A 27,936-nucleotide genomic window follows, 5' to 3' on the forward strand; every position below is an offset into this window, starting at 1 on the left:
ATGGGCAGTGACTTTTGGCCAAACAGCTCTATCGCGGTCTCATCCACAAAACCTTTTCCCGAATCTTGTGCTCCAGATGGATTTTTGAGTAACGGCTTTTTTTCTTGCACCCTCAGATGCAGGCTGAGCTCCTGATATACTTGAATGCACCTATACTCCAATCTCAACTGCTGAACTGTCTAGAACACTTCCACCATAAATAAGGGTTAATTAACTGCTGGTTGTTTCCTGAAAATAACAGGCAGTGATGTGGAAATTCCAGGAGCACCGAAGGTAATTTTAAAGGCTTTTGAGGGTGATTTATATGAACTTACCCTTATTTGTGGTGGTGGTTTTCTAAATGTTAAATTACTGGCTTTGACTTCAATATTTAGTTGCATTAGGATATTAAAAGTTCCTGTCAAACGTGACGGTAAACAGGACAAAGTATTCACTACAGAAGATGAGAAAACAGCATAACGGTTCAATAGCGTAGTTGATCGGTTTATTCTTGTGCAGTGCAGCTATTTTCTGAAATCTTGTCTGATTTGCTCATTAACCCTGGTGTCCATATTTTGTCTCTGATAAAGACATTATACCGAGATCCTTTGTTTTTTTGCAGCTGGGTTTCACACGTGGTTCGCTCGGCATTAAAATGTAGATAAGTACCTCCTTTGGATAACCGACTTTTAATGTTTGCAAAGTGGTTTATTCATCCCGAGCACTTGCAATGTGATCGATCTTCGCAGTACTGAATTCTACTGAGGTCACATGATGCAGAAAATACATTCTGACGCATCTGATGTGTAACAGCAAGGAAAACGAAACTTAAGACGTACTGGATATAATTGCAAGGAATTACATCCGATGAACCATAGATCAGAGTGGCAATGGGCGATGATTTTGTTCGTGCATTTGACCACCTCGATTTGGGGTCGAATGGCAGACGACGCCGACGACGACGTCCTCGACCACAGATGTATATCTTGAGAGGTTTGCCAGGATCGGGAAAGTCAACTCTTGCTAGGTAACCGCGTATAAAGAAACATAACCGTGGCTATAACACCAGTGAGTTCATGATCATTTTGTGAGAGATCCAGTCCGCGTTAACATTCTTGTCACAAGACAGGTGGCCATAATTCAGACTATTGTATTTTACATAAAGCTGATTTACTCAGTACGCAACCTAGATTGTTTTCTTTCATTCCATCAGAGGAAATAAATGTCCCTTTTTAAAAAAAGTTGGAATAACAGATCTCAATTAGAGCTAAAGCTTTAAGGCGCTTTTTGGCTGTTTCCGTGTTTTTGAAATTCTAGCCTCATTGTTTCCATTTTGTTTCTGTTTAGAATGTTACATGAAGATGTTTTCCGTTGTCTTTAAAAATAAGTTATTTTGGAGGTTTCTCAATTCAGCATATTATTAAATACGCTTTATTTTTCGTGTTATGTAAACTAAACTATTAATGTTACCACTGTGTAATAAACTGCTTTAAGAGGTGCTATTACCAACCATTTAAAAAAGTTTATTTCGTCGCCATTATGAGTGGAAAAGAGAACGTTTAAGTACAAGTATTACGGAGAATAAACACTTGAAAGTCCAGTTTAACTTAGTGTGTCGCAGTAAAGATTTATCGTACAGTAATATTTGCTGTTCCATCTTGTTTTCCTTTTTAAGACAAATAAAAAATACTCATGGCAATGCGTCCATATTCAGCACCGATGACTTTTTCAGAGATAGAAATGGAGAGTATAAGTTTAAGGCTTATTTACTGAAAACAGCCCACAAGTGGAATCAAAAAAGGGGTATGTTTAAAATCACAATTTTGTCAAACAAATTTGAATTATTTTACATATTTAATAGTATATAATTAAATGTTTTTATAATCTTCCTGACTTGTTTTTAAAAACTTTAAGCAAGAGAAGCTTTGGAAAATGGAGAGTCTCCTGTTATCATCGATAACACCAACATTCACCTCTGGGAAATGAAGCCATATGTTGAAATGGTAAGGAAGATTATTTTTAAATTGTAATAAAGTCTAGAACAGTTAAATTATTATTTTCCTCTCATATACACCTTTTTTCAAAGGAGGAAGTTTAAAAAAATCATGTAAAAAATTCAGTTATTATATACAGTACGTGGAGACATGATTAGTAATAACATGAAACTTGATTTGGTTGTACAGGTCAATCAGTATTAAACTAAAGTCTCTAGTGAAATACAAATTAAATTTAATAACTGCACTGCTTTTCATCTTTAAAAGGTATTGTTCCCAACAGCAAAAAAAAAAGTTAAATTCTGATATGTTTATACTTGCACGGTTTAGTTCACAAATTATGTTCTCTAGGTCCCTTTCTAGCATATTTACTCATTATTTATCTCATTGCCATGCCAATGATGGGGAAAAGAATAGCAAAACTCTAACAGGGTGTTCAGTCTGCTTTTCAAACTTGCAGATTGTTAATTGTGGCTGCTGCATCGGTGCATTTCAAACATTTTGCCTAACTTAAAAAAAACAAATTCAGAGAACTGATGGTTTAAGAATCAATCAAAATGGATTATGAAAAATTAAAAGTGTAAAAATAGTCCTCTGACAGGGGAGTTTGTGTTCAGGCTATCCTAAGTAACATACAGTATAGTACATCTTGACAAATCACACAGAGATATCCTGTGGTTACAGGGAATGCAAAGAAATTATAAAAAGCTGTGGACTTCACTATGTACAGTAACCAAGATAATTTATCTGCACTAAGATACGAATCCAAAGTGACAGTGCAAAATGCCAAGCTGTAAAAGCAACTGTTGCAAACTATAAATCTTCAATATTACTGCAAACACCAGTATTGCAATTCAAATCAAAACCCAATGCAATTGACACTTTTTTCACGTCTGAACCACACGACACTGACATCTTTATGAAAGTGATCTAGTGACTTCTCGTCATTAGACCTAGGTATTTGTTAATAATCAGGCTGGGTAAAACTGTCACAGAAACCCAGGTGAGTACTCAGTGAGCTCCTCCCCAAATGTTATAAGATTTAGACTTTTTATTAGCTCCTATGAAGATGAGGACACAAAATGCATTAATGGTGACTCATCTTTTCTGTGCTTAGTGGTTGAGTTTGCAACAAACCGCACAAAGTATGACATGCAAAGTTCAGCCTTTTGTGACTGAATAAGTGTCTGATTGGATGCATTGTTCCACTTGGAAAAAAACAACCTACAGTAGCAAAAAATGAATGGCTGTGAATCATTTCCCTGGTAGGAGATAACACTTTAGTTTAGACAATTTTTTCTATTGGGGAGTTTCTTGTTGTTTTTTTTTTAGTTTAACTATCCAGTGGCGAGCACATTCACGTTAAAGCCCAGTTCACAACATGCTAAAACCTACACATTTTGAACATTATTTTAAAATTGGTGAGATCTGTGAATTTTTTGTCTCAGTTAATTTTTAGGGACCCTTCAACTATAACCTTTTTGTAGTATGTTTTCTGTTAAAGTCTGCACAATGTCAAAGTTTAACCTACTGTATGTGGAAAGAAAGGGTTTACTTGAAAAAAACTGTGGGGGGACATCATTGCAGTTTTTCATGGTAAGGGAAACGTCTTAGGGAGTGGAAGAGATGAGACAGGATGAGCTATGTGCCAGGTGCAGGGAATAAGCATGACTCAGACTGACTTTCTTATACTGAATTTCCTGAGTGAAAGCTTGTCAAGCTCCTTAAACAGCTCGCATTGCTGGATTGCAAGATCATGCAGCTCATGCATGTTGTTAGCTGAAGTAGAGGACGATAGGTTCCACCTCATGGGCTGCCCCCATGTTTTGGTGAATTTCACTAATGTGAGCCAGACTACCAAACAATAAAGATATATATTTAAAAAGAAATACATAAAGAAGGAAAGTTCCAGCCTGGTATTGTCAAGTCCCTTCCTAAACTTTCCAAAGAGGATATATATGTTATGATGCCTACGAAACCATGATCTTTCAAGTGTTTCATAAAAATGTTACTGGTATTAATTAAGGATGGCAAAACATTTTGAATAGGTTAGATTTCCTTCAGCTTGAAGAGTGTTTCATGGTTCAATTCAAAGAGCAGTTATTTGTTTTAAGTATTATTTTCAATGTACTGTACATCTAAGTGCAGGTATGTGTATTGATTATTATGTGTATTGATCAGCATCGTCAGAAATATTATAAACAGGAGAAAAGAAAGTCTACAAATGATAAGATTTGAAAGACAGTATATGAATTGCCCAATTGCTGTATTCTAACACTGAATTAAGTGCTGAAATGGCTACATTTTAAAACAACATAAACAACATAAAACATTGAAGAACTGTCTAGACCAGATTACAATACAATGAACATCCTTCAGCTATTTCTAGTGCACAGTAGAGTTCTAAAAGCACAAAGGAAATATTGTCAGGTAAGGAAAATTCATGAATTGTAATGGATGGTTCATAACTTCCAAAAGTTCAGCTGGGTTGCAAGGCTGTGGAAACTGCATCAGGAAAGTTTCTGTTTGAAATCACAATTCTGCATAAGTCCAAATGGGATATGGACAGTGGAAATGTTTTCTCTATTTTGGGTTTGGGTTGTCTCTATTTTCTCCATTTTGGGTGTTTCATGGTTCTATAGGTGAACAGTGCCTTTGACAGTACATCTGTAATCAAGATCCTCTCTTCTTCAAACACTGCAAGAGTCACAAGAGTATGAAAGAACACCTGATTTAACTGTAAGAAAATTTTTGGGTTTGAGCAGTGCATTATTAACTTGAACTGTGTAATTTACAGAATTTTTAATGGTATCATTCCTGCACTGTGTACTGGAAACAATTATGTTTTTAAAATGCGCTGTATTTGATCCTCTTCAAGAACGGATGTATTTAAAATTAGTATTGACTTTCATAGAATTTATTTTCAGTCCAGTGTTTTAACAAAAATAAGAGATGTGCCTTATTAATGACTTAATAATCGCTGCTCTTTGTCTTCTTATCACAGGCTCTCGAGTTTGGGTATTATGTCAATTTTAAAGAACCTGAAACCAGCTGGAAGAACAACGTGTACAAATTGCAAAGGTAAAATGTAACTGACGGCTCCCTCATTCGTAAGTCGAAGGCAGTGCTTTATTAAAGTATCTTCCTTTCCCAGTAAAACCAACTACGGAGTTCCAGAGGAAACAATTCAGCGCATGAAGGATGAGTTTGAGCAAGTCTACAGCATTCATGATGTACTCCAGTCAGAGAAACCTCGGAGATACTGAAATGCAGTTTGCACACAAACATCAGACAGCATGAATCCTCCCCTGAGCTGGCTGCAGATACAAGATAGCGATACTCAAGATACCGAAGAGCCTTAATGAACCTTTCCATGAAACATTTACAAATATATTTTTTAGAAAAACACAGCTGTGGATAATAGTTCTAATTTTTATCTCAGAAATGAAAGATACAGTAGGACATTTTATGGAAGAAAACAGCCTTTTATATTTCTAAACCTAATTATATTTGTGCTTACTTGCTCTATGAGAGTTTTTTTATTATACATGTCTTGATAGTCCGAATTTTCTGACATTTTTTAAATGTTTTTAATCATGGAAACATTAGTCTGTACTTAATATAAAGCATCTAACAAAACAAATTCCATTTATTTTTATTAATGTTTTTAGGCATTATAATGTCTACCTATTGTTACCAGTGCTACTGATATAAAATACACTCTTCACAATATAAAGTGATCATTTAATGTTGTTACTTTCATTTTATCCTTGTAGTGGTATCCTGTCAGTTGTATTATTTTAATTAGCTCAGATAGCGCTGCTAATCAAACATAAATTCTGTTGAAACGTAAATGTTTGTAGGGGAATTGAACACATAATACTCAGTTCATCTGATAGTATATACAGTACTTACTATCTATACCACAGAATTATTCTACAGTTAATAATACCAAGTTATGTACACATCATGCCAACATCATGCTGACGGTCCCTTAGGGTACAAAAAGGGAGACTGTCCTCTTTCACTGAAAGGAAGCCAGCCATCATGATGTGACATTAGACAGTGACGCCTTAGTAATTACAAGAAACAAACCAATGTCTTCTTCCTGCTGTGGTTTTCAGACAGCTTGTTAATAGTATAGCTATTGCCCAATTATACAAATACAAAAAAAACAGTAGGTATCCGGTATCAGTCATATAATTAAGCTACAGAGTTTTAAGTCTTTAAAATTTCCTTTGGAAAAGCGTTTCGTGTCTTAATTAAATTAGTTTCTCTAGATGTAAATCAAGGTGGATTTATGTGTTATACTGGGGACTAAGCTTCTTTAAATTCTTTTTATTTGGATTTCAGTTACAGATGGCACAGTCTAAAAGAATACGGGTGGGTTAACTGGCTTTTGTGAAAACCAGCCCAGCTGAGAGTGTGTGCAACTGTGTCTGCAGTTGACTGTCGTCCTGTCCAGGGTGTTTTCTCCCTTGTGCCCAATGCTTGCTGTGATACACATCTCTGTATTGGGTAAAGTGGTTAGAGAATGGAGCTCCAAGGAGAATTCTGACAGTCTGTCCTTATACATTTTAACGACACCACAGAAATTTTAAGTTGTCAATGTCATTCATTGTCTGTCCAGCTCGGACAGTGGTTCTCAAACTTTTTGGACCAAGTACCACCCCTAATCTAACCAAAGCATCCAAGTATCACCTACAAGTCATCATCTCATAGGAACCCCAGAAATTCTCAATGACCAACATGAGCACACCTGCACACACACTCACACATACATATAATAAATATAATAATAAACTTTATTTGATATAGTGCCTTTAAAGGTGTAAAAGTGTTTTACAGGAAAAAAAAACTAACAACAACTAATAAAAAAGCACCATTTCAGCGAGAGCCTGTTTAGTTGAGCATAGCAGATGTGAATTAATTTTTGATACAATTCACAACAGAGTCTAACAGATATTAAATCGTCAGGCATTTTCTTGACGGCAAAGGTCTTGCGGTGGATGTTGTAGTGCGTACATTAATTTCTGGAGAAACCTATCTAATTCGTGCAACTACACCGTTATGTCAGCTTGTCATTGCTCTAGCACCGTCTGTACAAACTCAGACGCATTTTATCCAGTCGAGGCCATTCTCTTGGATAAATTCATTCAGAAGCTGAAATATGTGCTCTTCTGTAGTTCCTGTTGGTAGCGGTTTACAGAACAGAAAGTCTTCATGGGACATGCCCTCAAACTCGTATCTAACGTAAACGAGCAAAATGGCCAAATCGACTACAGACTCATCTAATTGCAGTGAAAAACATCTGCTCATCTTAACGTGCTCTATCAGTGTACTTTTGATATAATCCTTCATTTAAATAATTCTATGAATGACTGTGTCTTTCAGGGGGAGGGGGGCAGCAGGTCGAGCTGTTAAGCAGCTTTTTCTCTACACATAATACGTGTCAGCCCTTTTGCCAACGGTAAATAAGGTTCTTCAAAAATAGTGTAGCTTACCTGCTTTAGCAATACGCGTTTCCGTTTTTATTTCCGTATTTACTTAAAGTTTTTATTTCATGCGCATGGGAGCGAAACAAAGACGCTCGGCGTATTTTTCTCAAATTAGAACAGTTCTTAAATAGTTTTCTGTTATCACGCTTTCGTGTGCTCACGAGATTACCTGCGTTCGTAGCATGTATTTCTATGCATTCCTGTGTTTACAACGTTGGCATTGTTCCAAAATCACGCACATTCTCCTTTCTCCCTATTTGCTGGAGGTACAGTAGCTTTTTTTAAATACAATTGGTCACTTGCGTCCGTAGCACGCATTCCTATAGAGTGGTATAGAATTACAGAGTATCTCTTGTGTCCACTGAAGTGTTAGCACGCACTGTATCGTAGTACGTAGGCTGCGTATTAGACACGTATTAAAATACAAAATATGAAAACCCGTCCCGATTTTTCAGCGCACATGACACAGTTCCAGGGTCATTTGGCGTACCACTTGGCGGCACTTCAAGTACCACTGCTGGTACGCGTACCACAGTTTGAGAACCACTGAGCTAGGAGATACAAATCTCTGCCACACTAACCCCAAAAGCAATTTACAGTCCTTAAACTAAACAAAGCTGCTTAATGAAGGCTGAGTTAGACTACATAAAGGCAAGTGTAAATCAATTCCTCCTTAGAACAGAAAGTATTAAATGTTCATTCATTTCTTGTCTATTCTTGAGAAAATATGTTTTGCAGATGTTTTACATTCCAATATAATACTTCTTTTACTGCTTTTATATTTAATTCTTGTCTTGATTGTACTTTACTTAATTGTTCTGTGTTTAGCAATTTGCTTTGTTTCTGTTTTTCTGTTTTCTGTTTTTTCTGTAGTTCTTTGAAATACTAAACTGTCCTGTCAAATGAATTAAGGTTAATTTAATTTCATCTTGTTTTGAAGAACATATTTTCTGGAATAACTGCCATCCCTGGAGTACCTAAGAAGACTGGTGCTTAATTTGAAGTTGTAGGAGTGATTTGTGCTTGTTAAGTATGCTGAAAAAAAAGCCAATAAAGATACCAGTTGATCACTAATATCTTGCTTTTGAAGTAATTTAACTCTCAATACGTTTTTTACGTTTTCCGAAAGGAAGAAAGTAAAGGTCCATTTTAAAACGTGTATCATGAGTGCCACCTGGCCCTTTCGTTAAAAAACCCAAGATAACGGTTTTGTTTCGGATTCGTTCATTCTTTTCTTGCGCTCATTTATTTTATCTTTTTTTTCTTTAACAAGAAACGACAGGTCCTGTTGTAAAGAGAGAATTGCAATTTTTAGTTTTAAAAATCCTTGTAATCCTTGTAATCCTTACCCCACAATCATAAACTATAATCTACTGCGCTATGTAAATATATTGCTAACCATAAGCTGTAGCACTTAGTGCAAAAAATTTAGCTTCATCTGCTTTATTTTTAACAGCCAAATTAATCAGTAAATATAAAAAGTACAACTGTCAACCTAATGTGCATATTAATCTTTTTTTTTCCACCATTAAAACCTTACAGATACACCGTTCGGTTATTATATACAGCTTTTCTTTTTTGCTTGATTTTAGGAATTTCATTTTAATAGAGATTTTAGAAATCGGTTATATTAGATACAAATCCATTGCACGGACACAGTTAATAGTAAAGCTCAGAAAACCTTTATTAAAAATAAAATGCAAAACATGAGCTTTCAGACGTATTAATTTTCTGCTCGCTTTGGTACCAATCTGGTTTGCACAGTGCTTCCTCTTCTGTCTTTTCCTCCCAGTTTCGTCTGCCCCACACCCTTTTATGGTATACAATTAACTCGTTTCGGTCGTCTTGTACAGACAGCATCACTGATAACATTGTCAGCTCACACTAGAAGAAGGTTTTACAGCAGAAACGTTGTTTCCTTTTTTCAGCATGGAATAAACCTACAGTATTACTTGTTCCTTTGCAAACTACGCATGCTGACGCAGCTACCCACCTGAACTATTGTCAGCTTTATGTACAGTACATCGATTGTTTGTGAGGTACTGTTGTTAAAATAACTCGTTACTAGTTATTTATCGGTCATATTTATATAATTCTGGCAAGATTTGGGGTTTTCTTTATTATGATAGAATTCCACTCCATAGTTATAATTTCCTTAATGTATAAACAATAATAATACAGTTGCATTTTATTTGCAGTATTGACTTTCAATCTAAATTACCTCTAAAAGTGAAACAGTGCCTAAAGCCATACACTTAAGGCAGTAAAGGCATTCACATAACTAGAGGTAAAATTGTAATTTGCAGTAGACTACACTGGCACGATTTTTTTCTCTTTCAATAGTAACGTGTATTTAACCATCATAAAAGTTGGGCCGGAAAGTTTGGTTATTTACGCACCTTAAAATCGTAACGTTAGTCACACATCTGTTAGTCACAGATTAAATAAGCCTGAATAGTGTGTGCTGCAAGTTACTCCCCAAAGTGCGCGCATTGATCATGTGATATTAAAATCTTCAGCTTATCGTATAAAATATCAAGGGAAACGAAAGTTAACCGTGCCTGCTGTTCAGATAGCACAGCTGAAGATCTGCATGTCCGCTATCCGAAGACAAAGTAATGGGTGATGATCTGTCGCTTAAACTTTATATTCTGAGGGGTTTGCCAGGGACATTTAAATCTCAACGTGCTGAGTAAGTAATAAAATACTGTCTTCTGTTACCCGAATGTGTATTTTTTTCTATTCTGCGTACAATTTAAACCAGGAATGCAGTGTCAGAAGCTTACTACCAATATATGGTAGTCCAGTCCTCACTCATTTTAGAGCAATCATTGCACTTAGAAAAGTGGTACTATGGATTTTGAAATTTGAACAAGACGGTGGTTCTTGTTTACCGAATTAATGTTTCCTCGCTGGGACTTAATTAAATGAAATAATACAGTGATGTAATTTTCATACCCTCGAAAGATTCTGTAGTTGTAAATCTACAATTGCTTGCTATTTGTGTGCGGTGATTCATTCATGATTCTTACATTCAAAAAACTAAATAAAATATTATACAACTTTCCTTTTTATGCATCACCATATTTAAACGTAAGCCTACTATGATGTTTTTCTTAAAAATGCATTTTAAAGGACTGTAATCTTCACATAATGCGCCATTTCCTGAAGTGTTGTTTTAATAAGAAAACTACAGTGTACATAAGAGTGCTTAGTGTTTTCTCAAATGTTTATGTACAAATGTATACAGTATGTATGTACTGTATATGACTCCTTAAATTTCCTAGAAATTTAGTATAGGATTCTAGGCTGCAGTACAGTACTTCGAAAGCTACTTCTGTGTTGATTATGTTGTCATTAGAATTAAAATTTGGGAAAATATAATTACAAATTCATTTCCTAATCAAAAAGTGATGTCATGTACAATAACTTTAGCTCTATTTGTTTATTTTTATAATTTGTGTTTTACAATTAAGTTCTGCCATGAGTATTTTTTATATATCTACCAGCAAATACAGTATAAAATAAAAGTCATGTTTCGAACAATATTTTGATTTTTATTGTATTTTATTTCTTAAATGTATTTACAATTCAGCGTTTCTGTGTAAAAAGGGGAAAGCTTTACATTGCTGGTGAACTAAACTCATATGCATTATATAAAGGATTCTAAATGTCTGTGTATCTTTAATGTTTTTACATCTAATGCTTGAATGAGCAGTGTACAGTAGTTATTGCAGTATTTAAGCCATTGATAAACTCTGGGGAAAGCTCTTTGAAACCTCAAATAAGGCAATGAGTATAGTAACCTCAAAAGATTGATCAGGCAGTGTGTCCAAAGACATACTGTACTGTTAGGTTAATTGGCTTCTGGGAAAAAAGTGGCCCTGGTACAGTATGTGTGTTTGCCCTGCTGTGGACTTGTGTGTCCTTTCTTTCATCCTTAGCCATGGCTTCACCCGCAACAGTACTGGTTAGAGTGGTTTGGAAGAAAGATGTATGTAATTTAAATGATTTTCTTTTATCAGACAATTAAAGGGTGAGAATGGAAAGGTACTGAGCAGTGATGACTACTTCAAGAGAAATGGAAAATTTGACTACAATGAACAAGATCAGGACAAGGCACACCGGGAGAATGAGAGAAAAGGTATACGTAAACGTTTGCTGGAATTTTAAAACATTTATAGAATTGGAACATCTTTGCTAGTGTATATGCAGTCTTTAATTGTGGTCTTACATTTTTTTCAAATAAACAGCATGGAAAGCCATGAAAAGAGGGATATCCCCTGTAATCATTGACAACACCAACATCCGCCTGTGGTATATGAAGTCATATGTTGAAATGGTAAGGAAGACTGATGGAAAAGAGAGTTCTGAAGTGTAATTGTGTGAATACACTTGACATTTTCTAGTCTGTTCTTTTTTTTAAGCAGAGTTTTTAAACAATGAAAACAGATGGAATGCAGCTGAAGTATTTGTGTGTTTTTTAAATGAAAATGGAACACAAGCAGTGGCGATTATTAAGGAGCCCGTAAAGGTTTATTCCATGCTGAAAAGAGACGAAAAGAAACCTTGCCGCTGTGGAGCCTTCTTCGGGTGTGGCAATTGTTAGGCAGTTTTTTGGCTTCTCAAGGGGATTTCCGATGTCTGATATCGATAAAAAAAAGAACCGGAAGTCAGACATTTTCAGTCTGCATTTTGTATTACTGAACTGGTTGAAAAACACATTTTAACCATAACTGATTCAACTCCATAACAGAATTTTTACAGATCTGTGCTAAGCTGGTCAGAATAAATAACTTAGTTTTACAATGACACAGCAGTATTCTCTGCATGACACCCAGGAACATTTTTTAGAGGATTAAAACTTGCCTAGCTTGACTTAGACACATCATGAAGGATGAACCAAACAGCTTTTCATTCAGTCCAGTTAGTGGCAAGACTAGTAATTGTTACTCACTTAACTAGGAAAATGTTTCATACAGGGGCATCTTTAAAACACCTTCAAGGTGTGCTGTCATCATAGTATGTATTTTGTAAATAAAATTCAAAGGGTACAGATAAGGTCAACCCAGAGTTCCGCTTCAGAGTTCTTATCAAAACAAAGTCACAACTGGAAGTGATTAAGGAGCTCAAATGGCAGTTAAATTACTAAGCATTGATTTCATAAAAATGGGACTTTTTTAATTACACTGGAGTTTTTAAAGGCTGTATCGTGAGGTGCAGATACATATTTTTCTCTTACATTTTTAAAATCCGGTGTACAGATAAAAGCTGAAGACTTGCAGGTACACCAGGGATAGCACTCTTTTATTGTACAGCATGTGTTTTGGAAGGGTGCAAACTTTAAGGTATTTTATTGTCTGTTAAAGTAAGGCCTGAACGGAAAACAATAATGCAATAAACATTGGTAATGACTCATCTGACAATCCTCAGAGAAACTAGTAAAAATTACCTCACAATAGTTTTTAAAAATCTGTATGACTCATAAAACGTCTCTGAAAATGTACAGGCAGTATGTTGACCAAGCAGGTGCCCAGAAAAAAATAAGCCCTGGTTACCTAAGATTCTGTGGTGGAAGATGATGCTGTTTTCTTATTGAGGTTTGTCCATAGAATACTCAACAAATAGAGCAGTGACTTGTTTAAGAGGCAAGGAAAATGTATCAGTGCTCAGTACTTTTCTGTCAACACCTCAATTCCTGTCTGAACTTTTATCGCCCTACTCCCCACCTCGGAACCTCCTTACTGTCCCCCAAGCCCGTCTACATTGTATGGGCGACAGGGCCTTCTCCTGCTATGCCCCCAAGCTCTGGAACTCTTTGCCCAAGGATATTAGAGAGTCACCTTCTCTAAACTCCTTCAAATCTAGACTCAAAACCTTCTTCTTCAGAAAAGCCTTTACTTAACTGGTTCCACTCTTCACCCCTCTGCTCTTCTTAATACCACCTTCCATGGTCTCCTCTATTGTTATTGGTGTATTGTTGTAATTATAATTGTGTCCTATCTTGTGAAATCCTCTTAATTATTGTTGTAGTCTTCTTATTTATTGTTATTGTCATCCTGTAAAGCGCTTTGAGAAGTCACCTTTAAAGGCGCTATATAAAATACAGTTTTTTATTATTATTATTATTATTATTATTATTATTATTATTATTATTATTTGGTACTGAGTACAATTTGCATTTTTACTGTACTACCTGATCGAAGGAGTGCCTGAATTAATCTTTGGAGATTCTTAAAACAAGTCTGTGCTTGCTAAAGCTTCTGTGGTGGGAGATTATATACTACTTCCATCATATTGTCCCATCAATTACACTTTCTTAATACTTTAGAGCTTCTTCTCCAGATGTGAAACAACATGAGGTACTCAAACATTGCATTTCTTTGTATAGGCTTAATACCTTACTTTTAAGATGGAATGTGCTGTAGGGCTTCCATGGCCTAATAACAGTATTGATAATCTAAGGTTTTCTGTATTTTTTTTTATTGCAGGCTGATGAGTTGCATTATACAATCGAGATCGTCGAACAAAAAGACAACAAAAAATGTAGTATTGAGGAATTATACAGGTACAAAATAATCTGTCTTTGCTTCTCAGTTTCTCATTCCTCTGTGAAAATTATCTGTATTTCCTACCAAAATTAAAAATTAACTTTGTACTGGTATTTTCCACCTGTGCTTTTATGTCGGAGGAATATTCTAGGAGGATATCTTGTTATTACAGATCAAGATTATTACAAAACTAATCTGGCTAGTTTGGAACATTATACTTGAGTCTATACAATATTGGAAACATACAATTCTCAGCAAAACAAGAAGAGAATACCTCTCAAAGTAGGAATGTCCACTTGTACCTGTAATTACAGCTTCAGCACATAACAGCATCAATTCCACAGCTGTCTGAGGCTACACATCCAGCAGTAGGTAACACAGCTATGTATCAAATACGATATGAACTCACCCTTTTTAATCAACAGAAGCAGTTCTGATTTGAATTCACACAGATCATCCTCACCGCTATCTTGAATTTGGGTCGTTAAGCATTGTGTTAATTATCACATGAATCTGGCCATGTTTTCAGAGGACATGGTCGTATAAGGGTTGGTGTGGTGATAATCACTAGATCACAACACCTGTTTTATACCTGCTCTTGGTATTTCAGAATCCAGGGACATGTGCTTTGGGTCTTGTGGTCAAAAAGTGATTACAAAAGGATCTAAGGTTTAGTCACATGTGCTATTCTCTCAGAATATGTACATGATCCACTGGAGGTTCAGGTTACCCTCCAAAACCAAATAATTCACAAGGTAAACTAAAATATTTTGACCTCTCTAGCTCAGATAAAGAATACATTGTTTTTCCCTTACTAGGTCATGGAACCTTCTTTTAATATGCAAAGTTGTGATTTATTTCAACCTTTCCTTTAAAAAACAACAACAATATTGCATTGTTTGAATTTTTGTATTATAGCTCCCAAGATACAAGGTTGGCAGCATCCAAAACCTTTTACAAAGCGCAGCTTTAAACCTTTGCTAAATATTGATGCCTTAATTACCCTGCAGAGCTCTCATCATAGGCAAACAGGTATACAAATTTTAATGTATGTGGGCATTACACACCAGACGTTTTCTCATCAAAGGCATAATGTTGAATGTTGTCATAAGAGTGGCGGGACAATGGCAGTGGTTAACACTGCTCCGTCGAAGAGCTGGGACCCTGAGTTTGACTCCTCTGGTGCTATCTGTGTGATTTTTGTACAGTAGGTTCTCCCCATGTTCACACTGGTTTCCTCCAGGTGCTCTGGTTCCTTTCCACAATCCAAAGACATACTGGTATGTTAATTGGCTTCTGGGAAAATTGGTCCTTTTGTTAGTGTGTGCCCTGTCTGCCATCCAAGGCACATTATATCTTGTCCTGTGCCTGTTGATGGCTGGGATAGGCTCTGGGTCCCCAGCTCTCCCCTGAACCTGTATTGGATAAAGTGGTTAGAAAATGGATGGATGCTGTCATATAGTTGAAATAAAGTCATAGCTATTGATTGTTCCTCACTCTGTGTACTGTTACATTTCAACAGGAGTGTTGACATCCTCTGGATAAGTGATTCAGCTTAAACTAAAACTATCCGAAGACACGAGGTACCTGTTAATCACAGGAGCATGCCCTGAGGCTACCCAGCCAAACTCCACCTGCTATTTCCAATGCCAGGAATAGAGAATATAGAAGTTCCAAACTTTGCATAATTGGGAAATGGGGTCTTGCTGTGTGCTGTGCATTATATGTACTGCATTGTGTGCTCTTGCATTTGTTTTGATGGTGGGGTCTTAACAGACCCAAATTCAATTAGCACAGATTAATGCTCACTTCCGTTGAGATAATTCGTTCCACAATTACATGAATTGGAAATGCATGGGTGGCTGCAAGTAGTTGAAACTAGATTTATTGCCCTTTTTTAATATATATATCCTTAATAGGAGAACAAAAGGCACTATACCAATGGATAAGCTGCAGACAATGCGGGATACTTTTGAGGAATATGAAACTGTGGATGATATACGAAATGCGAAGGAGCCCTGGAGGTATTTAAATTCATTTCAGAAATAAATATCTTGCACTAGACACACTGTAGATATGCTAACAATTTGTAATGTATGTTTGCGTAGACTATATCTGAATTTGGATATATTATCCTGAATAATAGGAATTGAATATTATTGTTTCAGGTATCAACATTTGGAATAATCTAAACTGAAATTGATTTTATTTATGTTGACAGGTGAAGGTTCACATCTTTAAAAAGATATAATTTTTCCATATCTGCTTAACTTATAGATGATGTTCCGCTAATGCTGTTTTTATCTAGATGGCTAATGTCTAATTTTTTTGGACAACAGATCAAACGGTTTTCCCATGTTCTGTCTTCAGCAGCAGATACAATCCAAATAATTACTGGACAAGATTATTTTTTCATGATAAATATTTTGGGCAAACTGATAAAGCATAGTAGAAGAAAAAAAAAACAATACATTGGAAGATTAGAGTTTTTAAGAAAAATCTTTCCATGAAATGTCATAGTACTAAATATGTATATGGGTAATAGATATGCAGCAGACCATGATACTGACCAGGCTGACAATAGCTTTGAGTAGAACTGAAACTGACAGAATTGTTTTAAAGAAAGGTACATCTCAAAGGAGTTTGAACCAGAAATAGCCCAGAACTAGGAAATATAATTGACAAGAAAAAAAGACTGAGTTTGACAAAAAAATGTAGGCATGTCAGACACACTTTCCTGTTTCAGCTCCTGTGGCAGTTCCATGTCCAATTAAATTGTAACAAAATCCTCATTGATAGATTCAATGATACAAAGTAGCTGTTGTAAAAGACCATGTTAAATTATCTTCCCTTACTCTTTAAGAGGGAGGGGGTTGGGCACACAATATGTACTGTATACCTGACCATTTACTCTTATTCAAAGATTTTTTTTCCCGTTTAGTCTGTCCTAGTCTCTTACTCCCTCTGCAATAAAAAATGTCGCATCTAAATCAAAAGAGTTAGAAAAAAATGTGTTAGCATTATCATTATCTGATGGGCATAATCTAAAATGGAGCAAACACAGGTTAAATCCACGCTGGAAAGTAGGAAGAAGAAACACATCTTTTGGCAATTGAACCTTCTTCAGGTTCTTGCTATCACAAGAAGCATGCAAAGGCTTGACAGCTGAAATGCTATGTTTCTTCTTTCAGTGTGGGATTAACCTTTAATATGTGCTTTGAAGCCCAGTACACAAAAACACAGCTTCTGAACCAAACCTAATCTAAAATGAAATTGGCTGACACATATGTAAATCTGGTTCTAACTTTTCACATCTGAACTGATTGAAACATTAAACCTTTATCATTGCCTTGCATTGATTAAAACCTGATGTCCATTAGGATAAGTGCATTTCTAAAATGTATTCTATGCCTTTCATTCAACCCATAGCTGTACAGTACATGTGTTTGTTGTGTGCCTCAAATACATTCTTGTGGAAAGTTTTCTGACATTGCCTTAGGTATAAAGAAAAAAAAATACGAACTAATTTTGAGATGATATATTCATTTGCATATATCACTCTTACACATGAATATTTCTGCCACCTGGAAATCAGTGAATGGGGAGGCTATGACTGATTGTTTTCTTGATGTCCACTGGAACATTAAATTTGCAATCCAATGACAGAGACCACATCCCGAAGCTCTTTCTCATGAGGGGTGTTCCAGGATCAGGAAGAGCAGCTCTAGCAGGGTAAGATCTTAAGATCTTAAATCTTAAAATGTGATGAACATCCACCTACCCACATGCATGCACATGTATGCTAAACATGGTTCTAACTCCTCATGTCTAAACTAATTGAAACATTTAAGCCTTATCAGTGTCCTGTGTTGATTAAATCCTGATGTCTACTAGGATATATACTTTCTAAAATTTATTCTGTGCTTTTCTGCTGAAACAGTGTTATGGTTAGAATACGTTCACTAGAATGTATCAGAGCTTATGTATCAGATGTTAGCTGCAGTGGTGACTTGTTCATATTGTTACATTCAAAGATTTTATCTTTGATAAACGGGAACCTTCAGATAAACGTGTTTAGTGAATTTTCACATTGTATTCTAAGAAAACTGTAGTGAGCAATCATGCTGGTAACCGTGAAATTTATAGTTTATAGTATAGCAGTTATGTAAAATATATATTACTTAATGTAAGGAGAAAGTTTTAGCGTTTACATAAACGGACTTAAGAAATGTTATTTTAATTCCTAATTCTATGATAGATGTGCTGTTTCCAGTCTGTACCAGCCTGGTTTCTGTGCTATTTAACTTATCCATTTTGTAAATATGCAGTCCAGTTATTAACATTTTTTAAATAGTTATGAAAACATACAATTATTGCTTTAGTTATTTAACAGTAACATTGAATGTTATCCTATTAATATAATTATATATAATCAATATATGTAGAAAATGGTCATGTTGTTAAGAAACATAGGATCAAAAGGACACATGAAACCTGGATTAATGTTTTAATTTGATTTTTAATTTTAACAAGACTGGTATAAAGTATAAAAAGACTGGTAAATATGTTACACAATGAAAGGACTAGTTGCAAAGAGCCTGCGATGTTTCTCATCTTGGAGGATCCTAAGAAATCAGCTTCAACCATTTGGCTGGGCAATTTGTTCCTGCCTTGCACAAGCCAATAAATAATTTAAATGTGCTTTGTTTAATTTTATCTTTATTCTTCTGTCAGGAAGATAAAGAAAGATATTGGTGGAGTAATAATCAACACTCGCACGTATTTCACCGGCAGAGATGGAGTCTATCGCTTTCGTCCTGATTTATTGCCAAAAGCACACGAATGGATTATAAGAAGAGGTAGTATTACTCTAATGGAACAAGTAATAGGTTTATTCCATGCTGAAAAGAGAAAAAAGAAAACACAACGTTTTGGCCTTGGAGCCTTCTTCAGGTGTCAAGAAGGTGTCATCTGAAGAAGGCTCCACTGCCGAAATGTTGTGTTTTCTTTCTTCTCTTTTCAGCAGGGAATAAACCTATTACTTGTTCCTTTGCAGCTTACGCATGCTGATGCAGCTACCCACCTGTATTACTCTAAGGCCTACCAAAGTTTTTTGTTTTTTAACTTAAATTTTTATTTAATGGAATAATTTTATGATGTTATTTTCAATTCAAACAAAGGACCGTCTGGCTTGTACTTTAGAGGTAATGTGAATTTCTTCGTTAGAATAGTAGGATTTTATACAGATAAAACCCTGCCATACTGTATTTCTAAAGTAGCGTGCAAGATCAATGTGGATTGAAGTTTTTTTAAAGTGTTAAAACCTTTACAGCTAAAAAGGCCATGAAGGTTGGAATTTCACCAGTTATCATTGATACCACCAATGTCCTTCTCTGGCACATGAAACCATATGTTCAAATGGTAAGTGAGAGTGATTTAAAAATATTGTGTCATTATCAGAACATATTTATAGCCAAACAACAAATAATGTACACAATGTGGTCATATAAATTTTCTTTCTAGCCTACAGTTGATGTCATTTTATTAAATAGAACTTTTTGTAAAATAGGTCATCAGGGGAGAAAGTTGTGCAGCTCATTTATGTAGCAGCACAACTTAACATGTCTCAGCATTACTAAGTAATCACCCTTTGTTGTATAGAACCTAGCCCATTTATCCTTTAGCACTGACAGACTTGGGAACAGTGTATCAAGTCTCTCAGGTCCAGTATCTACCATGCAGAATGGATGGTCTAACTGTTCAAACCCACAAGGGGTAGTGCTGGCCTTGTCAGTTCTGGCCTTTTGAGGTGGAATGTTGTCAAGTAGCAGCAGACACCGGTGGATCAATACTTCAATTTTTTGGGCAGATGACCTTACAGAGTTGGACCATCAGGTTGACCCAATATTGAAAAATTATTCAGTTGGCACTACCACTTTGAATCCCAGACATTATTGGCTGTTATTATAGCAGTTGTGGCTGAGGTGTGAAGCCTCTTTCAAGGATGGATTTTGCTGGGTGCTCACGCTTTGTTCTTGAATTAGTCTTGACCTTGTGTTCCCAGTGGTGAGCCCATGTTAGACAGTCTCTGATGGATCAGTGTTGAAGGGCTCCACCTCTTCTGTGTACTCCACTGGTGTGGGGGCATGCTTCAACTTCAGGATAATTTAGGATTATTCTATTTTAGACACCCAGTACTGTGTAGGGTGTGTTGTTGTTGTTTTATTTTCAGTCCTCTAATTAACACCGCCAGATTTGTATTGTTTGTTGTGTGTTGTAAATTGTTTTAATTTATTTTAATTGAGCAAAGCATACCAATCTGTATTCTGTTTTGTTTTGTTTAGTTACACTGATGATCACCAGTTATTCGATGCTTTGTTGTAGTTGTGCCTTTTCTGATTCATAATGTTTGATCTTGTTATGAAAGTTGTCTTGAATTATAAACAATTCTTGTTTTATTTCAGTTGTGGTTAATGGCATTACTTAGTGTGATCTATTTGGTTCATTTTATTTGTGTTTAATCTAAATGTTACGACTTAAAATACAGAAGAAGCTGTGTTGCTGATTATTTCTTATTGATATTTTCTTTCAGGCTCTTCAGTATTATTATAAAGTCATTTTTAAAGAACCGGAAGGCAACAGTGAGCAGGATGCTTCGGAATTGTACAGGTAGATTAACTGCACAAATTATCTTCTAATTTACCTAATTTAAGAGGCTCCAGATCTAAAATAAAGAAAGCTGATATGGCTTTCTATTTTGATTTTGAATCATATGAATTTGATGCTGTTCACTTGAGTGATTCATAATGCAGAAAACCTAATCTTTCTAAACATTTCTTGCATTGATTGGCAATTTACACTGGCCTTCTTTAACATAACATGTGGGGCTTCTGAGTGGCTTGACTGTTGTAGGTGGTTATAGATATATTATAATTAATTATAGATATAATTAATATTAATGAAGTCCAAGATATCCTAAAATGCTTTGCATGCAGAAGGGGGGCCATTTATCCCTCCTATATTGCAGCACCCATTATGCGCCAGCTGTCCCACTACACAGCAGGTCAAGTGAATTAAAGGAGGAGATGTAGTTAGGCCAGATTGAACAAACTTTAATTGGGATGCAGTCAGAATATTAAGGCTAACACCCCTGCTTGTCATGGGATCCTTAATGGGAACATGTAGCCAAGATTTCTGGCTTGTCTGAAAGACAGCATCTACTCAAGCTGTGTCCCTAGTCGCCATTCTGGTGCATTCGTTTGGACGTTCTCATCCAAGAGTGCCACCTACACCAGTTAGAGCAACAACCTCATTTTCCTTAGAAGTCTCCTGTCCCAGTACCAGGAACATTCTGCTCCTTCCATCCAATTCATAGTTACTCAGCAACCAATCACAGTAATGAACAGTCTCTTATTTTGCTAAAATTGATGAAACACCGGAATTTCCAGTACCAGTATTGCTTTCGTATAAGCTCTTTCCGTGTTTGTACAAGTGTGCTGCTTTTCTTCAGAATCACTCTTGGTACAAAAGCCATCCACTACAGAGATAGTCATTGCTGCCAGGTTATCAAAGTCAGGCCTGAGGGTCATGCTGTCTTATTTCCTGGTTTAATGTTGCTTATGTAGGTCAACTGCACGTATCGTTGACTTAGAAAGCCTTGAACGGAATCAGATATGTCTTTGTGTTGAACATTATCCATCTTCTGCACTCCAGCTTCAATGCATTTGTGTTTGTGCACGTGAGAGGCAGTGGGTATGCCAGGATACTTGGAAATCATGCTGGTTTTGTGAAGCATTTCAATTTTTCATTGAAACAGAAGATCCGGCTGCAGAGTGCCAGAAAGGGTCATAGGGAACATGGTGGAGAAGTTCAAAATGGTCAGATCACAATGGCAAGTGCTGAATTCCGAGGAGCCCTGGAAATGTCAGGATTGAAATCCGATTAAAAACCTTCAGTATAGCAGCAAGGCTTTGCCACGCTGTCCTCTGGCTAATGTGTTAGATGCTGGATGTTTTTAATACATCGGCACAGAAAAGTACAATTTTGAATATTTCTTTCTTCAGATTATGTTAAATATAACAACTTTGAGTATTTGCAGTATTTGCAATGGGTTTTAAGTGTGGAAATGAAAGGGAGTTTTAATTATGCAGGTAAAGTTTTGTTCTTTTACACAAACAAAAAACATAGAAGATAATCTGATTTCTGATGTTCTTGAAATAAGTTTCACTAGAATTCTTAGGCATTACAAATCTGATGCATAGAAAACAGTTTGGTAGATTTTATTTTTTGTAGTAGACTGGAAGGCTAACAGGTGTAAACTAAACTTGAGATACTGTCCTGTTCTGAGTTGTTGCCTGTTTCAATATGTCAGATCTACCATTGGAAATTCTAATTATTTTAAAAAATTATTTTTTTTATTATTTATTACAGCTGTGATATAAAAGAACCTTCTAATGTGGAACCATTTGGTTAATTTCAGTATTATGTGAAAGACTTTTCTCATTCCAATACATTGATTTTTCCTTTTAGGTTATATATTTTTCAACTGTTTTTAGTCTGCAGGAGCTACCAGTATTAACCCATTTATTCATGTTTTATATTGCATTTTTGTACTCTTGGAATATTTTGACCAGTTTGTTACTGTTAAATAAAGTCCTACTAAAAAAAATGATCAATTCTTTTGATAAATTATTTTAAAATACAGTAATTTCAAGAATTCTAAGATTAAATACACCATTAATACTTGGAGTTTTGTTGTTTGTTTTGTGTTTCTGAAATGTTTAAGTAATGTTTATTGCACAGTAACATAATAATAAACATTTTTATGTACTTCCTATAAACGTAGCATGTCAAAGAGCTGTGCACTAGGTGTAAAACAAAAGTTATAAAGACAGCAATTTACAAAGTGAACACATATTAGAAACACAGGAAGTTAGAAGTGCTGAACTAGAAACATGGTCATTAGAAAATGGTGAAGACAGACTCTCAAGTAAGCCTTTCTGAAAACCTGTTTATTGCAGTCAGTGGCATAATAAACCCTAAAAGAAATAAAAAAGATTTTTATTAATGAATGGAAGTACAGTAGCTCACACTGTTTTAAAAGTTTTAAGTATTTAAGTATTTTACCAATTTACATAAATACATCACGTTATTTTAATGTATGATTCTGATTCCAGAGTCATTCTGTTCCTCGGATAAAAACAAATAATTTTGTAACATTTTCACAAGTACATTCTTGCACTGCGTCTTTCGGGCGAGACGTTAAACCGAGGTCCTGATTCTCAGTGGTCATTAAAGATCCCCGAGCATTTCTCGTTAAGAGTAGGGAGTTATCCCGGTGTCGGGGCCAAATTCCCCCCCTCGGCCTTTACCGTGGCCTCCAAATTGTCCCCCTGTATGATTGGCTTGAAGTTGCCCTGCGATGGACTGGTGTCCTGTCCAGGGTGTACCCTGCCTTGCGCTCGTTCCTTGCCGGGTAGGCTCCGGCTTCCCCCGACACCGTATGGTATAAAGCGGCTTTGACAAATGACATGAGACGACATTTTTGAACTTTCTTGAAGGCAAATATTTTATACGTTTTTCTTGTTTTGTCCAGGGATTTATTTTCGAACGTAATAATATTTAAACCGCCGGTCAAAACCGAAGCAAACCTAAATCTATTCAGATGCATCAAAGGCAGTTTACTGCCACATGAATCCAGGAGAAAGTTGGAAAGCAGAGCACAGGAAGTAAAGGCTGCCTGTGTCCTAAAGAAAAGGTTGAAGAGGTTCCTGCAAATTAAGAGCCAATACAAACCAATGTTTTAAAACAGGAGCAATGACATGAAATAGTCCCAGGCTTTCAAAGGTTTGTTAAATCACTTTTTAAAAACGCATTGACATTAAAGTTTATATTTTAAAATGAACACAGCCTTTTCGCTTTTGAGAATCCTAATAGATTTTTTTGCATGCAATATATTACGAATACATTGATGAATATTTTCCGACTTCACAGATCGGACCAATTTGGGACCTCTGCTTTCCTGCTCTGAGCCACGCATTCTTGCTGCCAGTCAAGAATAATTATTGTTTCCATGTCTGTTTTTTTTAATACAAAACACATATAGCTGAATAAAACAATGAATTAAACGCCATTCAAAGGTGAATTTAACAATTTTACAAAAAAATGAATGTATTTTTAACCATTACTATATGGCACTTCTGCTTCTTATTTAGTCATTTAGGCACTTAAGTCAAATCCAGTTAATTAACAAGTACTGGTTGTGAACGAGGGCTAAACCATTTGTAATAAATAACAAGCAAAGAGATAATGGAATGGAGCAAATCGGCCAGAAGGGTATTAATAAAGGTACTGGGATAAATGCACTCTGTTATCAAGTAGTTCAGTATTCTGAATCATCACAGGTCTGAACAACATAGATTTAATGAAAGTATTTTTAAAACAGAATTTCTTAAATACTACGAATGCACTATGTATGGAAAAGAACAACACGTAATGGTTGCATACATTGAAAGACGATTAAAGCAAAACATTTAACCAATGGGATTTTTAGCCTATCGTGATGAACACCTTTCCAAGAAATACCTGTCAGTAAGCCCCCCCAATTTAGACATAAAATGTAAGTATATGATCATTATGTGAAGTGTGACTCTTCATCATAAAATACGTTATACAGAGCTGCAGGTCAAAATGAAACAATTGTGCAAGATTGATTAATGTGACAATACGCAACTACACACGGTGTGAATTTCATTTTGTGTCTGGAAGATGCTGGAGTAGTCACTGTGTAACCCGAGGTGAAAACCTTCACTGAAATTGGAATTAATTTATGTGCAAGGTGTGTGTCAAGTGAGAGGGACGGAATATTTATCTCACTGCAAAAGGAGAGAGTCTTGCAGGCGGCGCTGTGGGTCTGTGAAAGAACTTGGGGCTGCGCTCTGTTGGACATCTTCCCCTAGGTGGCGCTGTGCCTCCGCGACTGTCTGTTCTCGGTGGCTCGATTGGTGCAGCCGGAGACAAATTGGCGCCATTTTGAAGCCAGGAGGAGGATCAGAGCTGCAAGAAGACACGATTGGCTGTTATTCATCAAACTAGGTAGGATTAATTAACACCAAATGCTGCAAATTTCAAATCAAAAGGTGTATAACAACAATGGTCACGCAGGGGTGCTTAGAAGTGCAAAGAATAGTGCGTGAAAGACTGTTAAAAGAAGCGTTTGTTGTCTGGCGGCTGCTGTCCGCTTTTCCTGCCTGTATGGTGCTTGCAGCACCGGGGAAGAGAAAGAGACTCCACGGGTTCACCTCCCCCCCGCCTCTAAATGTGAAATATGTTTATTTCGCAAACATAGTTTTTGCATTTAGGACGGGACTTCATATGTGGGCTCCGTGCATGCTCTTTGACATGTATATTTCTCCCTGAACGTGTGATTGTATTGCGGTTTTGACGGTGCTCGTGTGTATGAGAGCTGGCCTGGTGAGAGGTGTCCGTACCACGACAGTGTGTTTTCCTTAATTAGCGCTTGCCTGCTTCAGTCGCACTGAACACTGGCAATAACAATCTCCTCAAGACCCGGTTTTCACGGTGGCGCGTTTCGCGGTAGTTTGATTTCGACCGGAATCCGGTTGATGATAAGCTGGTGCATGTTTTGTTTTGGGTTTTTTTTTTGTCTTCATTGACCGAGTCCCTGGATTTAGCGGTGTGGCAAAAGAAAAACTCAAATCCCCCCCAGCCCCCCCAAACCAAGAAGCAGCAGCAGCGGCACGGCCGTGTGAAAATATGATCAGTTGTTTGGGTTAATCTTGGCATTGTGACGGTCCGGTAGGTCTCCGGGAAGCCATCGGCTGCCACGGCTGCCTGCTGCTACACACGTTGTTGGTGCCCGTGAAGCTACACGATTGGGCTGGACGGCGATTGCTTTCATCGGGTGGAAATACGCGACGGGTTGTCCCGTCTTTTGGAACGCAGTGCCCCCCCCGCTCCCGGAAAGGTCCACGCGTCTCGCACGCAGGGAGGGAATTTGCGTGGTTTTGGCGGTCCGTGTAGCACAGGCTGGGGGCGGGGTGGTGCGGGAGAGCTCGCCAAAACTTTGTTTTGAAACGCGACCGCCAGCCCCTCTCTCGAAACCAAGCCGGGCTCCGGGGAGATTACGTAACGCGACGGGGTTGCATTTGTGTCACCTCGCTCGCTGCACCGTTCTTTTTTTTGGGGGGGTCGTTTTTCGGCAGATGAAAGGCGCCCACCCCTCCGTATTTCCGCTGGGACGGTGTTTTGCGCCTTTCGAGAGCACGACCCCACAAGTGAAGTCGGTGCGGTGCGGGAGCTCTGCGTGGCGACCCGGTGAAGCGGGAGTGTAGCCTGCCGTTCCTGCGACGCCAGAGCGCGGTGTTCAGGTGTCTTTTCTCACCGCCGTGTACAATCCGCCGACCTTATGCTCGACTCGACAGAGTGACCAACCGTAAAGGTTTTGTTTTTATCCGAACGAAGGCTGTTGCTCTATGTGGTGTTTGGCTTTGCAAGGCGTTGCTCCGTGTATTCTGCTTTGACCTGTCTTCTCCTTTGCCGGTGTCGGAGGGGGGGATTCCGGATTCGCCACTTGAAACGTGGAGGTAACAGTAACGTCTACATTTTCTCGAAGTTAAACCCCTAAGCTCTTGTTGTTTGGCTTTTTAACGTTAGTTTGCACGTTGATATTTTGTTTAAAAGCTTAGGGGGTCCATCAAGGCGCTTCGTCTATGAAAGACAAAGTAATAGCTTTTGTCGGTGTCCACCAGTTTGTCTTGTTTCCTGATCAAAAGTGTGATATAGGTTGTTAACAGGTTTTCAGTCCAGATGGGCTTGTTAGGACTTGAACCAGCTCATCAGTGGCTCATAACTGCACCAGTTTGACAGCTTCTCCCTTCTGTTTAACTGTTTTTTTTTCCCCAAAGACATATACCAGCCCTCTGGGACCAAAACTGAGGATCCCTGTTTTGAACCCGAGAATAGTGTTAAAAATTCCCTCAGAAATATATTTTGTATAAAGTGGTGATCATCATAAATGGTGTGCGAGGATTGTGATTGACCAGCTGTATGGCTTCTGCAGGATAGCAGCCAGGGAAACGACAGTCGTAGTTAGTACCCTGTTCTCACAACTCATAATAGCAAATTGAGTTAAAAGTCCTGGGTTAGCCAGTACTGTTGTATCCTTGGGTAAGATAATTCACTCTGGTTGCTTCTGTTGAATGATCAGCCACTCGAATACAAATCTACCTCTTTGGATGTGTATATCAGCCAATTTAATAATGGTACAAGTGGATAATTTGAGTTGTGATCCCATTTTGTTGAACTGTTCGACGACAAGAGGTTTCCATTGAGAAACTCTTGCTTATGTGGTTGCTTGATATTTGTTAATCCAAAAATCACCTCAGCTTGTTTCTTGAAAACCTGCGTAGCTTCTGGATATTAGCTGCATAGTTTGTTCAAGACCCTTACTACGCTTGGTGTAAAGATGCTCTTCCTGGTTTCCATCCTCAGTGCTCTTCATTTTTAGTTGTCAGGTGTGACCCTATGTCCATGTTTCAGTGTTGACCGGGAAGTAAGTTAACTGTCTCACTACTTCCGTCTATCCTCAAAGGCTGGCGTCCTGCGGGTGTCAAGCAGTGTATTCCGGTCACAGATGGCTTGACCCTTTAGCTGAATCATCAGGTGAATTAAGAAAGTAAGATCAGAAGTGTAGTAAAGACCAGCAGACAAAGGGCTGAAGTTGGCCATCCTTATGATTGTTCTCCTTGCTGTGCTTTGCTGTCTTGAACTGTGAAACAGCTACCTCATCCGGGAAGTAAGAATGCAGCAGATCTTGAACACTAGTAGCTACAGATGTGTAAATACCTTTAGATTGCTTTGTGAACCCAGGCACATGTCTCGTGAGCCCTGGCA

General features: G+C 37.2%; 2 protein-coding genes and 1 long non-coding RNA gene across 5 annotated transcripts in view; 2 read left to right on the plus strand and 1 right to left on the minus strand.

Annotated features, from left to right (window-relative positions):
• The first annotated feature begins 679 nt into the window (after positions 1 to 679).
• LOC102689043 (NEDD4 binding protein 2 like 1) lies at positions 680 to 22,702 on the plus strand. The gene is made up of 13 exons (XM_015341872.2): positions 680 to 1,006; positions 1,655 to 1,782; positions 1,894 to 1,982; positions 4,978 to 5,054; positions 11,497 to 11,615; positions 11,725 to 11,813; positions 13,963 to 14,039; positions 15,942 to 16,046; positions 17,689 to 17,754; positions 18,757 to 18,881; positions 19,355 to 19,443; positions 20,615 to 20,691; positions 21,839 to 22,702. Exons 1-13 carry the CDS (start codon positions 870 to 872, stop codon positions 21,954 to 21,956), a joined length of 1,296 nt encoding a protein of 431 aa, XP_015197358.2. The 5' UTR covers positions 680 to 869; the 3' UTR covers positions 21,957 to 22,702.
• A 412-nt stretch (positions 22,703 to 23,114) lies between these two features.
• LOC107076749 (uncharacterized) lies at positions 23,115 to 25,995 on the minus strand. Its single transcript, XR_011189630.1, has 3 exons — positions 25,545 to 25,995; positions 24,898 to 25,077; positions 23,115 to 23,538 (listed from the first exon to the last, which is right to left on the minus strand). It is a non-coding gene; the product is annotated as an uncharacterized lncRNA (long non-coding RNA).
• Positions 25,035 to 27,936, plus strand: part of pds5b (PDS5 cohesin associated factor B) — a 52,514-nt gene continuing 49,612 nt past the window's right edge. The window contains exon 1 of one of the 3 annotated variants that reach the window (XM_069190148.1): positions 25,035 to 25,116. The gene's annotated coding sequence lies outside the window, so the exon portion shown is untranslated. The other 2 variants (XM_069190151.1, XM_069190149.1) reach the window with 2 other exon arrangements.

The sequence above is a fragment of the Lepisosteus oculatus genome, chromosome 5 (genome assembly GCF_040954835.1).
Source record: "Lepisosteus oculatus isolate fLepOcu1 chromosome 5, fLepOcu1.hap2, whole genome shotgun sequence".
In the NCBI taxonomy this organism is placed as follows: Eukaryota; Metazoa; Chordata; class Actinopteri; order Semionotiformes; family Lepisosteidae; genus Lepisosteus; species Lepisosteus oculatus.

Excerpts from the sequence above, each read along its gene's own strand:
- LOC102689043 (XM_015341872.2), top strand. The coding sequence starts at position 870 with ATGGGCGATGATTTTGTTCGTGCATTTGACCACCTCGATTTGGGGTCG. Across the intron at positions 14,040-15,941 it reads AGTATTGAGGAATTATACAG|GAGAACAAAAGGCACTATAC; the intron begins GTACAAAATAAT and ends TATCCTTAATAG. Across the intron at positions 20,692-21,838 it reads GATGCTTCGGAATTGTACAG|AAGATCCGGCTGCAGAGTGC; the intron begins GTAGATTAACTG and ends TCATTGAAACAG.